Here is a 16,138-nt window from a genome sequence, read left to right on the forward strand (position 1 = left end):
GAAAGGAGAAATGGACACATACTCCCTTCCTAATGCAGGCACTGACCTGGAAGCCTCCTCTGGGAAGACTAACTGTCACAGTATCAGAAGTTGTTATTCGAGCTACCAAGGGAGGAAGCAATTGGAAGTTTTACCCAGCTGTACAGTCAATGAACCACAATAACGATCAGGAAAAAAAAAAAGGATACTTATAGAACCCACAGTCCCCACATCTGGATAAGATAAAGTTTATTCATATTTTAGAAATTATTTTTTTGTAAAAATGGGAGTTTAAAAGGTTGGGAAAATGGTATGTATGACTTAAGAGGTAGATTTTTTTTTAAATTTTATTTTCCAGTTTAAATTGAGATAAGAAACAAGGTTGCTTCACAAGTCAGTTCCAGGTCCCTCTCCCGTTCCCTCCCTTCCTCCCGTGCCCTCCCCCCAACCCCCCCCCCCGTTATCCCCTCATTTCCCCAGGGAGGGTGAGGCCCTCCATAGGGGTGTGCATAGTCTGTCATTTCATATAGGGCAGGGCCTAGACCCTTCCCCAAGAGTTCAGGGTGAGAGTGCACCTCACATTGTTCCATGGGAGTCCAAAGTCTGTGTGTATACTTGGGATGGGTACTGATCTGCTGCCCAAGGCTCAATAGATTCCCTAGGCCTCTTCACTGACACCCAGATTCAGGGGGGTCTTGATCAGTCCCATGCTGGATTCCCAGGCTGATGCCTGGGATTCAAGAGTTAACCTTTGTCTGGTCAGCTGTTTCTGGGGGTTAAACCAGCCCAGTCTTAATCCCTTTGATCATCAGTCCTCCCTCTCTGTTACTGGCTTTCTTGAGTTCAGCTCAGTACTTAACCAAGGGAGTCTGCCTCTTCTTCGATCAGCCACTAAATAAAGTTTCTGTTTCCCAGACTCTCTGGCCATAGGATTGTAGGCTGGCACTCCCCAGATCTATGTCTAAAATCCATATATGAGAGAGTACATGCCATGTTTCTCTTTTTGTGACTGGGTTACCTCACTCAGGATAGTTTCTTCTAGTGTCATCCATTTGCCTGAGAATCTCATGATTCCATTATTTTTTTCTGCTGAATAGTACTCCATTGCAGCTTTATTTGTAATTGCCAGAACTTGGAAGCAACCTAGATGTCCCTCACCTGAAGAGTGGATAGAGAAAATGTGGTACATCTACACAAGAGGTAGATTTTTTAATGCCAAATAAAATAAGGGAGCAGAAAGTCAGCAGTGGGCAACTCCCTAAAGAATGTTAATGGAAAATATTCTTTATAGCAGCCAATCTTCTTTAGCAGCTCCTGTATCAAGAGCCAGGAGAGTCTTATTCAGGACATGAGATTTCCTCTGTGATTTGGAAAAAATATTATTCCTGCCATTGAGGTTGAGCTGGGAAACTTTTCAAGGAAAAAAAACAAGGAAAGGAGAGCTTCGTTTATAAAGATGGGACAGGGAAGAGGTTCATTTGGGGATTGTGGTGGAGGCAGAGCACATGGTCTCCCTCCTCACCCCATCCTTGACACTTGGATATGACACTAGATATGGCAGGCACAGTCTACACAAGGGAAGGCTACTCATGGAGAGAGGAAGAGAAATTCACAAGATTCAAATTATATCCATGAACATGGAATAAAGTTTGTCCAGACTTTAGTTTGGTTTTGTTTTAGTCTTTTTCTTTTCCATTTTTTTGATAGTCTGGGCTTAGTTGAGAATTAGGAGATGTTACATAAAATTTCTTAAAAGGACAGAGGAAGTATAAAACCTTTCAAAGGAAAAGGGAAGCAAGAATCTGAGAACCTACAAGTTGCTACTACAACAGGTACACTCAATAGTGTATAACTGCTTAAATGCCAACACACACAAGGCATTCCATCGAAACCTATTCTAGCTACACTTTGGCAAGCTCAAAAGTAAGGAGCAACTCTAAAGGAATGTAATTATGAATATGTGGTAAATAAATATAATTATTAATATGTGCTAAATGAAAGGACTTATGTCTGTGATGATTAATGAAATCTACATGTTTATAATAAACTTTAGTTAGCTAGCTTGCTGAGGTTTTTTAATTATTGAGGATGAAAGCAGAAAAGAAAAAAAATATAAGAAAGTCAAATTAAGCAAAAAAAAATTTCCTGTTTAAAATTAACAACGAGAAGCTGAACATGGGGGTGTCAATTAGGAGGCTCCGCAATCTATGGGGGTATCTGTTACTGGATCGTTATTTACCTCTAGTATATGAATGGACTTTGGGAGCCCATTCCCTATAGAGGGTTACTCTCTCAGCCTAGACACACTGGAAAGGGCCTAGGCCCTGTTCCAAATGACGTGACAGGCTTTGAAGATCCCATGTGGTAGGCCTCACCCTCCCTGGGGAGCAGAAAGGGATAGGGGGATGGTGGGCAGCAGGGGAGGAGGGGAGGGAGAAGGAAGTGGGATTGACATGTAAAACAAGCTTGTTTCCAATTTAAAAAAGATAAAAAAGAATAAGAAAACAGAAACCTAGAATCACTGTGACTCAAAAAGCAGAACTGAGATCCACATGCAAAGGTCAGAAAAAGCCCTGCTGTAACTGAGTAGCTCTAGCACATGGCTTGTATAAACCAGCAATGCCAAGCTTAGCAGACAGCATCTGGTCCAGACTGTGAACATGCTGGCTATTCACCATCTTGTCTCTTCTCTCTGAGGCATTTTATTTCTAAGGGTATGCCTCAAATATCCTAGGTGATGTCACTGCCATTAATTCTTGACTGGTGCTTTGATTCTCCCCAAAACTATGTGTACCCTTTGTTTTTTCTTTTACCCGTGCTTGGCCTAAATGTCACTTCACTCCTATCATACCCTTTAGATAATTACTTAAATAGTCCCTCCTCTGTTTCCCAAGGAACATCACCTCTCAGTTATTGGCTAGTCAGGTGACTCAGTAGTCTCTATTATTGTTATTACTATCTTTTATTCTGAATTTTTTAACATTCTGGCTACAGCATCCCTCCCTGTTCTCCCTCCAGTCCTGCACCCTCCCTCCCACCCACTAATCCACTCCTTGATGTAACCTGTTTTGTTGGTGCTCATGGTAGACCTGCCCTTTCCTGCACTAAGTAATCTTTAATCATCTGGCGAGTCGCAAGGTCCTCCTAGACATTCTGACTCCTGCACATTGCTGTAACATTGGCATGCTACAAATCATACATGTTTCAATATTCTTTGAACTCTGTTTCATTATCTGCATAGCACTCATCAAAATCATTAAAATGTCGTAGTTCTTACTGGACGATTATAATGGTCAATTATCTCTATTCTTCTTAACTTTATAAAGACTTTAATATTATTTCAGTATTGATTTGATGTTTCCATCTTGGTAAATTTTCTCAGCAATCCCACTGATGTAAACATTAGAAACATACTCTCTTATATTCAGACAAGGTGCCATAGAGAGCGAAGAAGTCATTTCAAGAAGTCACAACTGGAGTATGTGACTGTTGAACTGGATGACCCACACCTATTCACTTAATGGGTTCAAAGTTGCTTCTAGGCATCTGTGTTGAGTTGGCAGGTAAGAAGTTGGCTAAAGGAGATGAAACAAAGGCCCTGGGAGTATGACTTAGTCTGTGAGTTCATGCTGGTGGTGTTGAGACAGACAAATCCCTGAGGCTTGCTGTCCAGTCAGTCTACCCTTAAAGACTAGTTACCAACCAGAAACCCTGTCTCAGAGAACAAGATGCACATCTCCTGAGCCAAGGCTTGAGGTTGACCTCTGCCCTGCACCTGTGCAATTATTTGCACACACATGAACTCAAACAGATCTGTATACATACATCATACACACACACACACACACACATACACACACACACAAACACACATACACACACATGCAGAGAAGGGGAGGGAGTAATAAAATAGAAACCCAAACAAAAAATAGTGACTAAACTATTATCAGTGATCAAGACACTACAAAGCTTTGAAATCAGAGGTGGAGACTTTGAGCAAAGTGACTGAAAGAACATGGACGAATAATTTTAAATTCTAGACTCTTGCAATTGTGGTCTGTGGTAAAGACTTAGGTTAGGCTCTGGGTTCCATCACCATATATTAAAATAAAGAAAATAAACAAAACAAGCAAACAGATAGAAAAACTTCCAGAAAGATGAAATAAATAAATTTATTCTTAAAATTGATGATTACGTCTAGAAAAAGATGGGAAATGGAATTTACCTACTTAAAATTATAGACAGCTTAAACTGGAGAGCATTAAGGTTTCCTCAGACCCTGAGTGATCCGTATGCACACCTCTTGGCCTCAGCTGACCCAATTTCCTCTGCATGTCAATCTGCCTCATTCCTGCCTCTTCATGAGGGGGTGTAGTGAAGGGTGTTCCACCAAGTAAGCCCCAGGATTTAATCTGTCACTGCTTGTGACTAACGCAGGCAGAGCAATGAGCGGTTGAGAAAATCCGAGTTCAGGTTATCCATGAGTTGCAATGAAACAATGGCAGGAGTGTGGATCACGAGTATCCTCAAGTCAAAGGCTGAGATAGCAGGACACTTTCAAAGCCTGGGTCTATCTGTTAGGGAAGTCCTTTGAGAGAGGAACTCTTTGCTCAGTGACAAGGCTCCTGGTGCTGTCACACATGTTTTAGAGTGTAGGGATACGGGACCCCTTGGTTCCCTTGAGCATTGCTTTGGAAACCCTTCCCTGTGATTACACTTACCCCATCAGGCCTGCCATCTGAGGCTGTGACGATGAGGATGTAGCGGTCCGTGCTCTCCCTGTCTAGCGCCTTCCCTAGAGTGAGAATCCCCGTGCTAGAGACAAAGAGGGAAACAAAATGACAAGAGCGTCAAGTGAGCTGTTCTTTTCCTGAACTAGATGTACGGGTCCCTGCAGACCTGTTCACGTCTCTCTCCTCTCCCTTCTCCTCCTCCCTCTCCTCCCCCTACCCCCATGAGTCCTTCTGCGTCTGTCTTTACTCATGCTCAAGCTTTACCTTTGATTGTCCCCTCTCCCGTTTTTATTCCTCCCACAAATAAAAAATTGCATGTTTTCTCTTCTATATGTCATGAAGCAGAAGAGGGGCTATTGGGCCTATTTTATCATTTTTATCTACTTTCCATAATCATAAACAGAGTATTAAAATGTGATTCTAGTGCTCACACTGAAATGACTCTTTAAAGTTGTTGAGACTCTTAGCAATAAATAGCGAACTGCAAACCTGAATAAGATCACACAGATGATTCTCTACCTTCTCTCGGAAAAAAATCAAGGAAAACAAAATCATTATGGTTAATTCACTCTTGGGAGAGACACACAGACCTTGTGTGTCATCATTTCAAAGTAAAAGACTCTACTGTTCCCAGGTAACATCGTAATTCTCAGTCAAGGAATTGTCCCTTACAAATATCATGTGTGGTTTTCCCATTTAATGCAAAATGGAAATGGGAAAAAATCTTTCCCTTCGACAAGTTCTATGATGAAGCTCATTTTCCTTTGCACTTCCCATTTATAGAACTTACAGAAATTCAAATAATTAAAAAATTATATTAGATCTGCAATGTGCCAAATATTTAATGTTTATTTTTTATTTCATATGTGTGTTTAAATTTATATCTGTTCTGCAAAAGGGATCATACTGTATATTTATATTCTTTATAATAAATTATAACTGTGATCATGGTAGATGGAGTCATTATAGGTTTGAGGAGAGAGCTGACACTAGTGATATTTCCAGAGATCTGCAAGGATAACACCAACTGGCAAACTAAGCAATAATAGAAAGACTACATTAATGGCCTCTCCTTGATGATAAGGTTGAAGACTACCTCATATGCCATCCTAGAACCTTCATTCAGTGACTGATGGGAGCAGAGACAGATACCCACAGCTAAACACTGAACTGAACTCCTGGAACCCAGTGACAGAGAGAGGAGTGATGAGCAAAGGGGTCAAAACTGTGCTAGTAAAACCCACAAAGACAGCTGACAGGACAAGGGGAGCTCATGGACCCCAGACTGATGGCTGAGAGGCCAACAGGGGACTGATCTAGACTCCATGAATGTAGTGTCAGGGAGAAGGCCTCAGACATCTCTGGGGCCTTGCATAGTAGATCAGTGTTTACCATGGTGTACAAATGAATTGGGAGCCCATTCCACATAGAGGGATGCTGTCTCAGCCTGGACACATGGGAAAGGGCCTAGGTCCTGCCCTGGATGAAATGACAGACTCTGGAAATCCCCCCAAGGAGGGCCTCACCCTCCCTGGGAAATGATATGGCGACTGGGTGGGGGGCTGGAGGGAGACTGGTAGAGGGACAAGGGAGGAGTGGTGGGAGAGGGAGCTGGGATTGACAAGTGAAGCATTCATGCTTCTAATTTAAATAAAAACATATATTGAGAAGAAAATTATAATTGGTATTCATGTGCTCATTTAATAATATTTAAATATATACTTCTGCATATACTAGAAACCATATCATTTGCTTATTTTTATGAAATTTGGAGTGACTCTTAATCTAAATAAAATAAGTTACAAATAATACTTGAATAATTTCTCATCCTTAGAATTATTTAATTCTACCCCCTAATATCCAGAATAAATGCCCCTTCTGTATGCATTTCTCTAGTGCGATATTTATAACAATTTGGCCTCCAAAATCATTTCAGAATATCTTTTTGGGTTTTACACTGGATGCTACGAATGACATATCCATCCTGAACCCACTGTAGATGAACAAATAAACAGAGATATTAATCAAATATGAAAACCTAGTTTGCTTTTAATTGAAAAATAGGCTTCATTTTAATTTAAATGTCCTGATTCTGAGAGTGGAATTTATCTGATACTCACTGCAAGGGGCAGTGAAAACAGAGTCAAGGGGGAAAAATGAAATTCAAGGACACAGTAGCTCATTTGGTTGATTTTGTTGTTGATGATGCAGACTTTGCAAGCTCTCAGAGTATATGGCAGTACTGTGAAACACTGACTGAACACTGTTTGGTCCAAATAACTGAAAACCACTTCCAGGGCACATTCATAATTGTTGGGGAAGTCCTGTTATTTGTCTGTTATTTGTCAATAAAGTACTGTTGAGCCTATAGAAATCTAGATAGGTGGGGCTAGGAGTCCAGGAGGATTCTGGGAAGGAGAAACACAAGAGAGTCAACATGTAACGCCATGGGGGTAGGAAGCCTGAAACTATTCTCTGGTAAGAAACATACTTAGATTAACAATTATGGGGTAATTACTTAAGTCAGAGCTAGCCAGTAAGAGACAAGCAAGGCCAACAGCTTCATAATTCATATAGCCTCCTGTGTGTTTATTTGGGACTGATGCGGATCTGGAACCAGGCGGGCAGGAAGGCTCCTCTCAAGGAAAAGGTTTCTCATAACACATAATAATTGGGTTTGTATCAACTCTCTACGTCGCAGATGCCTCAGGAAATCTCATCCTGTGATAACATTCAAAGAGAAAAGGAAGGCGGTTTTGGCTTTTCAGACATACTTACAAGCAACTTAAGAAATAGGAAATCTGTCAACGTAGGTGCGGTACAATGAGGAGAAAATGAATTGTTTCTTGCCTTGCTCTGCTTTGGGTTGTTACAGTCCTTCATTCCTCCTCTGTAACTCTCCTTGGGCATGAACTTAGAAAGTGACTTGACTTTCTGTTTTGTGCTAGGTTTTACATAAATCTATCTTTTCTTATTTATAGGGTTATGATGGAGATAGTTCATTATATGCCTTTTGACTCAATGATTGGGGCAGTTGACTGTGGAGGAATATTGGGCATGGTGAGTGAACTGTAGATACTGTCTTTGAGTATTCAGACCTGAAAGATAAGTCAATGGACAATGTGAACATCTCTCTTGGTAAAGCTGGCCTGAGGAACATCCCCACCAACTGGTGGGGGCCATGAGGCAGGAAACACTGTCTGCATCAGGAGTGCAAAACTAAGCATTCTCTGCATGTCACATGAGTATTGCTTCTGATAAAAAGCCATCAATAGTGTTGCTTAAGTTTTGTAGAACTAAAAACGCGTCTCAGAAGTAAAGGCAGAGGGGGTGGTGTGATGGGGGAAGTCCTGTGCATATGTCAATAAAGTAAGATGTAACATCATGGGGTAGGAAGCCCGGAAACCTCTCCGGTAAGAGAAATACTTAGATTAGCAATTATGGGATAAATACTTAAGTCAGAGCTAGCCAGTAAGAAACAAGCAAGGCCAACAGCTTCATAATTAATATAGCCTCCTGTGTGTTTATTTGGGACTGATGCAGCTCTGGAACCAGGCGGGCGGGAAGGCTTCTCTTTACAGTGGTGAAAGAGGCAATTCCAAGACAGAATCTATGGAATAATCCTTTTGTATACTCTCATTGGTTTATAAAGAGCTGACTGGCCAATGGCCCCCAGGATTTTGGGGGCAAAGAGAATTCTGGGAAGGATAAGGGTGAAGTCTGAAGAGTCTCAAGGAGACAAAGATGGAGCAGGAGATGAACATGCAGTATACTGAGATAAGGGTACTGAGCCACATGGTAGAATATAGACTAAATATGGGTCACTTTAAGGTAAAAGCTAGTTAGTGACCAGCCTAAGCTATTGGCTGAGCCTTTATAATTAAAAAGTCTGGTTATTTGGGAGTGGCTGTTGGGGGGCAGAGATGAATGGCGGTCTCAACAAAAAAACTCTGCCTACACTCCACAGACCATCAAAGCTTCAAGCAGCCAGAGTCAGACCCACATTGGATGGGACTCTGAAAAATTGTCAGATAACTTACAGAACCCAAATGAAGACACAACATAGAAAAAAATTAAGAACCCTGGGAGAGCATTGGAGTGATTTTGTTTGTTTGTTTCTACTCCTGGCTCACATTTTGGTCTTGAGCAGCCATTTTCAACCTATAAGCCATGACCTCTTTGGGGGTTCAAATGACCATTTCACAGGGGTTGCTTATCAGATGCCCTGCATATCACATAATTCATAACAGTAGCAAAATTACAATTATGAAGTAGCAACAAAAGTAATCTTATGGTGGGGGGTCACCACAGTATGAGGAACTGTATTAAAGGGCCACAACATTAGGAAGGTTAAGAAACACTGATCTTGAGAGTGTAAAGAGAATTCATGCTCTGGTCTCTGTTATTGAGGGACACAACTATAACTTTTCACAAGGACTTGTAGCTGTCTTATTTGAAGGTTGCCAACTGCTGTAAAAAATATTATATATAGCACTTTCCTCACTTGAACTTAGGACTCACTTAAGGAAGTAAAATGCTGGTCACCCTTTAAAACCACTGAAGGAAAGAAAGAGCCTAAAATGTGAGGCAGAGCACATCCTGTCCTCAAGATCCTAGGATAAAAGCCCAGTACACCATTTCAGGGTGATGTGAGAGTTTCCAAGTGGATTGGAACATCCAGTGTACAAAGCTGAGGTTCCAGAATGGATTATATCCACAGTAAAGTTTCAACAAAGGTGTCAAAAGCACTCAACAGGAAAAAAAGTATCAAATGAATTTTATGATGTGAAAACAAATCTACATGCAGTAGTCTAAAGGATATTACATAAGTGTCTGCAATAATTAACTCAAATGTATTAATTATATAATGATAGGAAATAAGACCAAAAGAGCATCATATGGCCACATCAGGAACAATATTTATAACTTGGATTCAGCAATATATATGAAGCCATAGGAAGTGTAGTTCCATTGGAGTTTTGCATCAAAAGCTCTATCAGTGAAGTGAGAAGTTGATAAAGCAGAAGAAAGTGATTTCAAATTCTATATCCAGGCAGCATGTGGCTTCAGAACTATTAGGGACTCATGCAACTAACCAAGGGGGAAACAGCCAAAGCATCACAAAGGATCAGAGCACATGTTGTCCCAAAGAAAGTGTGTAGAGAAAGGGATCGTGGAGAGGTGTTCAACATTATCATATACTCTTGTAGGAAATATAAAGGCCACTCAGAACTACCCCTTCATACCTACTTACAGTTATAACCAAAGAAGAAAAAACAGAGAAAACACTTGATACTAAGTATTGGCAACATTATGGGGGAGTTACAGTCCTTTTATATTGCCAGTGACAATGAAAAATAGTTTAGGAAATCTTGTAATTTGGTGGTGAGAATATAAAATGATTCAGACCCTCGTGAAAGCATTTAACAGTCACTTAAATAATTTTGGTAGCAATTTATAGTACTCCCTAGCAATTCTACTTCTGAGTATATAGTCAAAACAAACAAAACCCAAATCATGTGCTTAGACATACGTATATACATGTATATTCATCACAGTGTCAGTAACCAAAAGGAATAAATATAATCCAAATACTCATTAGGGAAAGACTGAACACATGTAGTTTATGTGTATATAGTGTAATAGTGTGCAGAGATATAAAGCAAGGGGGAGCAGATATGTCTGCCAAATAGAAACATAAAAGGAGCCAGACACACGTTTACATGCTAGATGGTTCATGCTCATCTTCTCCTGGTTCTTGTTATCAGGAGTCATGTTCATGTGTGTGTGTGTGTGTGTGTGTGTGTGTGTGTGTGTGTGTGTATGTGTGTGTGTGTGTGTGTGTGTGTGCGCGTGTGTGTGCATGCCTGCATTCCTGCCTAATCTGTATACTCCAAATAAATGGAAATAGAATTATATAACTTTGGATTTATTATACTGTGTCACTTAGAAATGTGTTTGTGAGGTATGTCCTTACCGAATCATATCTCAGTTATTCATTCCCTTTTATCAATGAATAATAAACCATTACATAGATAAATAACACTGTTTATACATTATGGATAGTTATGTATAAGTATGTCCCACTCTGTTCATACATATGTTAGCAGTGAACATTATTTCACATGTTTTATACTTAGAAATGACTTTAATTCTGCTGAGCAGACATGAAGATAATGCCTTAGTTATATGGACATATTATAACACATCGAGAAAATTTTCAGCTTTTCTAAGCATGCATTCTACATAGAAACCCATGAGGGCTCCCTGTCCCCATATTCTGACTCTTGCTTGTTCTTCATATACCTTTTTTATCTGAATGTGAACTCCTCCTTCATTTCCACAGCTTTAGATAGCATTTGCTGAATGAAAGAAACTACATTTCCACATCCTCATTGGTTATCACTTATCCAGAGGGGGCGGGGGTGATGAAATAATAATGGGTGTCTCCTGAAATCTTTGCCTATTTTTAATCAGATACTTTCTTCTTTTACTTTTGGGTCTTTATACATTTTTGATATGTGGTTTTTATAATATCCATAACTTAAAGCATTTTATTTAAGTGTGTAGGTGACCTTTCATTTCAATACCGGTGCTTCTTGAAACATATTTCTTTTTTAAATCTGTGGAATATACTTTCCTATCAATAATTTGTGGATTTTGTGCTATATATATGGATATTACATGGCCTAATTTATGTACATCATAAAATTTTTCTTCTAAGAGTTCTGAAGTTTTCTTTCTTCTATTTAGATTTGCAACCTATTTTCAGTTAATTTAATTTAATTTAAATTTTTTTGGTTTTATGAGACAGGGTTTCTCAGTATTGTTTTGGCCTGGCCTCAAACTCACAGAGATCCGCCTGCCTCTGCCTCCCAAGTGCTGGGATTAAAGGTGTGCACCACCACCGCCCCGCCTTTCAGTTAATTTTTAAAAGTGGTGTTAAGATCGACTTCATTCTTTCTCTTTGTGTCCAAAACTCACCAGCTAAAAGGACAACTTATTGTTGATAGGATAGATTCTGGCCCTGTTTCACAAGTGTTAGGAGTGTTTCTTTATCTGTAACTCTATGTCAGTCTAGATTTAGATTTTTACCCTAGCATGACTACAGTTTCAACAAATAGCCTTTTACATAGTTTTATTTTTAATAGAAATTACAAACTGTGGCCAATTTATGATCTTAAAGTACCTTTGGAGGAAATTTCAAATAGATAAGATTTTCTATTGTTAAGTAGAAATTAAATCCAGAAAGGCAGGAAAAAAAAACTGTTACTTTCTACCTAAGGCTTTCTAAAATGACTTGACCTTTTCTCATAAAATCCAATTATGTTAAGTTCTGTTTGTCATAAGATTAACAGATCCACACATGGTCGGCTTGATTAAGAACCACAGGTTCTAGAGACAGAGGCAGTGGCTATCCTAGTGCAATGATAGATAAGTTACCTCTCTCTTTATTCAGTGAGAGAAGACCTGGCAATTGATGTAGAACATCAATTCTGCTTTTTAGAAGGAACCCCAATCTCAATGCCACAGCAGTGCAGAGTAGAAGTCCGTGGTTTCTACACATTGACCATCTTCTCAAATGCTATCACCCATTCCAATAGCTATGACCTGAGTATACTAATATATTGAGAGCAGATAGACAAAGAAGGTGCTGTGATTTTATTTCATCTTAGATGCAATGTAACACATGTGGTTGCCAAGCCTCCCTTTGAATGAACAACTTAGTGCTGCACTCTTTGTAGAAATGCCCTAGTCCCTATGAGCAACCGACAACTTTACAGGCACCTAATTAGTCCAAGGCTTTGCCTGCAAGTGAAATTTTTTCCACCTCAGTGGATTTTACTTGATAAAATTGTTTAAGATAAACAAATAGTCTCCCGGGAGAGGTTTTGTGTTTAGAATTACCCACAGTGCTTATTAACATTCATAGGAAAAATGTAAAATAAAACTACGAACAGCTGAAAGTCTGTCCTCCTGCTAACAGCATGTTGTTTGACATTAACAGGGGGCAATCAGGTATAAATCATTTCCTTGTAACTTACGTTTCTGAAAGATTAAAAACTCGCTGAGGGTCTCCATTCTCGATGGCATATGTGATTGGGTCTCCCTCTCGGTCAGTTGCCTTCAGAGAAAAAAAACATAATTCAATTACCAACTAATTCCAGAGTGCTTAAACTATTAGTGTAAAAGATTAAAGTGTGGTCCGATGTCAATGAGTGAATAAAGAATTTTATACTGAATCTTGACATTTTTGACAGTTTGGAGAATTTTATGGGGGTGTAGTAATGATGAAAGTTAATAAAATTAACTATTTTATTTTCAGGCACCTATACATTAGATATTACCTACCTAATTGGTTAAGATGTCAACATATTATTTAAACACTTTCACCTTGTCGAAACATATCAAGATAATATGCATATCTATAAAACAATTCTGATTAAAAGTCTTAAATTCAAAGTTAGACTACACTTACCAGCTATGCAGCTATTTCTCAATTTCTTTGCTCATAAAAAAGAGGACTATGACACAAGTTGTAATGGGAGTTGAGAGATCTAAATTGAGACACTATATCAAAACTGATATTTAGAATATTGTAAATTTTCAGTAAGTTTAACTGTTTTGTTGTTGGTGTTGTTTTCTCCTTCCATAACCTTAGTCTGGAATTAAAGTCCCACATCTTTTCACAGTGAGTTCTGTGTTTCTCTCTTCCAAAACACAGACATAAGCATTTGGGAAGAGGTCTATGTTTGTCCACTAAAAATATTTAATACTTTCATTTTCCAAAGAGCGATAGAATTCCCCAAAGAAGTCATGGATGGAAAGGGGACTCTGGTGGTTGCCTGAGGAATATCAAAGGGAAGTCATGGATGGACAATGGAATCTCAATGCTGTGTGAAGGATGTCAAGGGACTTTTCTGATCTTATCTTAGGATGAGAGGATTATCCATGGGGTGAGATGAATTTTATCTGTGGGTCTCTGTTCAGATACAGCCTGTCCCTTGGGTAAGATAAGCTCTTGTTTGTTACTGACCATGTTACCAGACTGTGCCCTGGAGGCTATTAGCACTTTGGAGTTGGAGGACTCAGAAATGGGGTGACCATTGGACATCCTGCAGTAGGATATTAAGTGTACCAGACACTCACAGTCCAGTATACATTCCATGCCCCACTGGACTGTAAAGCCATCGCTATTGGCAGGTCAATCTGTCTGATGTGCTACAGGGCCCGACTATGCAACATCCCTCCATGGAAGTGCAGCCATAGCTAGAAACTTCTCCAGGACAATGTGTTCCCAGACTCCAGTGACATCTGGATAATTACACTTCACCTCGTAATAAACTACTATATCCCATATTATGAGATTCTGTCTAATCTGCCAGTTCCTCTCTGTGACATGTTATCCTGCACCTGTCTCATTCATGAAACCAACAAGAATCTAATGTTGGGCCAGCAAATCTTTGTTACAGAGCACACACTGCCCAGAACCTACATTGTGCAAAGAGATAACTGATGCTTGCAATTGTCCACTGACCCTTCTACATGCACTATAGAATGTGGATGACCATACTACCCAGTATACACACAAATGAGTAAATGTAATACTAATAAAAAGAACCTGATACACTCATTGCCTCAACATCTCAGAAAGGACCAAAGTCTTCATTCCTCATCTCACCTTTCTCCCCATCTTCCATCCATTAGCCTATGTCTTGCATCCTCTAGATTTCTCAGGCTGACATCGTTCACATACTTTCACCTAACTCCTAACCCAACCCATTGGCAAGTTGTACTTGCTGTTTTTGAAATGCTTGACCATGACAAGCTTCTTCCTTACCATACACTTACTTCAGGTATAGAGGTAGATAGCCACAAGACAAGGTATTACTCTTATACCCTCACAATGATCAGTTTTCAGTTAGTGTAACAAAATAATAATTGTTTCCAGGTCCAAACATTATTCCTTCAGGTAATTGTTATGACATATGTACATACACAGAAAGAAAATTAAACACAAATAGGAAAGTATAAGGAAAATCTGGGAAACACTCTATTAAATCTAGATACACAATTCTCAATTTTGTAAAGTTAATTACAACAAATCTCATAAAGTAAGAAAGGAATTATTCAGTGGCTATTCGTTTTTGTTTTCTGTTTGTCACTTGTTCTGTTGTCCTTGTTACCAAGAACTTTCTGTTTGCTCATTGCTTTATATCTGAGAATTTTTGTTTTTTTTTCTATTGTTTGCTATTCACCTTCTTTTATTTTTTTTCTTTCTGGAAAAAGTTATCAAGCTTTCAGAAGTGCAAGGGTATAGCTTCAGAAACAGGGATTCTGTGTAAACCATCATTAAGTCTTGATTAATTTCCAATCTTTGTTTGCACTGTTGTAAATGGAACCCAGGGCCCTCTGCCTGCTAATCACTCTGTTGCTAAGCTACAACCCCATTTCAGGATATGGAGTCTTATCTCTTCAACATTCATTTATTTAATAAGGGTTACATGTGATGAGGCATGAGTGTGGAAGTCAGAGGGCAACTTGCATGAATCAATTTTCTCCTTCCAACACCTGGATATCTAACTCCATTCATCAGACATGGTGGCAGCACACTTAGTCACTGAACCATCTCAACTGGCTGGCCCATGAATCTTTTAACATGCAGGAACTACTATAATTTGTGGTAGTGGGAATGAAGGATCTGTGGATACAGTACAACTTTATTTGCAACATTCTTTTGTGGTGTTAGATAATTACAGTTTTATTGGAGGTTAATAAGAATTTTATTGGTAAATAAAAAATGCAGAAGATTTCAATTATGCTATTATTTCTACCTTCATTTCAACCAGAGTACTTTGGACTCTACTTAATTGAAAGTAGTATCTTTTTAAATCTTGAGATAATGAGTGTTTTTTTCTTGGAAAAGTAAAGTTTAGTCATATCATACATTATTTTCATGTAACAAGTAGAAATCACTCCTCCTTACTGCAAAATATATTTCTAATTTATTTATTTTACACAAGTCCAGTGAAAAATGAGCCTCTTTTTCAAGAGTTTGAATAGTACAATATCAATTATAAATAACAAATAATAAAACAAATATATAACAAAAGTGCCATATCTTGGCTTGACTTAGAATCCACTAGGAGGCTCTGGAATCAACTGCCAGGTTAGTCCCTGGCTGTCATCTATCCTGAGGCAAGATACCTACATTTAAAAGAGATAAATAATGAGTACCATCTCCCCTCCTTAATTAGCCTTATATTTATTTGGCTTCCCATCTATGTCATCCCTGGATGCTCAGGTATGAACAGCACAGAAAAACCTCTGCCTGCTCAGCTTACACAACACCAGGGAGCAAAGTGCAAACAGAATAGCTGATATGAATGCAGAATTTTCAGATCATTGTGTAATAATTCAGGAAT

The 16,138-nt window shown here is 39.0% G+C and overlaps 1 protein-coding gene across 12 annotated transcripts in view; it reads right to left on the minus strand.

Moving 5' to 3' along the window:
* The window catches only part of Pcdh15 (protocadherin related 15), a 1,295,283-nt gene that overhangs the window by 193,872 nt on the left and 1,085,273 nt on the right, over nucleotides 1–16,138 (minus strand). For all 12 annotated transcript variants that reach the window (XR_005871270.1, XM_040732073.1, XM_040732072.1 and 9 more), the window contains 2 exons: nucleotides 12,758–12,837; nucleotides 4,701–4,794 (listed from right to left, as the gene is read on the minus strand). Coding sequence is in view for 11 of the 12 variants with exons in the window: in XM_040732073.1 (XP_040588007.1) it covers nucleotides 4,701–4,794; nucleotides 12,758–12,837 (174 nt within the window). In the remaining variant the exon portion in view is untranslated. The remainder of the gene's footprint in view (nucleotides 1–4,700; nucleotides 4,795–12,757; nucleotides 12,838–16,138) is intronic.

Source organism: Mesocricetus auratus, unplaced genomic scaffold (assembly GCF_017639785.1).
Source record: "Mesocricetus auratus isolate SY011 unplaced genomic scaffold, BCM_Maur_2.0 Super-Scaffold_100027, whole genome shotgun sequence".
Taxonomy (NCBI): domain Eukaryota; kingdom Metazoa; phylum Chordata; class Mammalia; order Rodentia; family Cricetidae; genus Mesocricetus; species Mesocricetus auratus.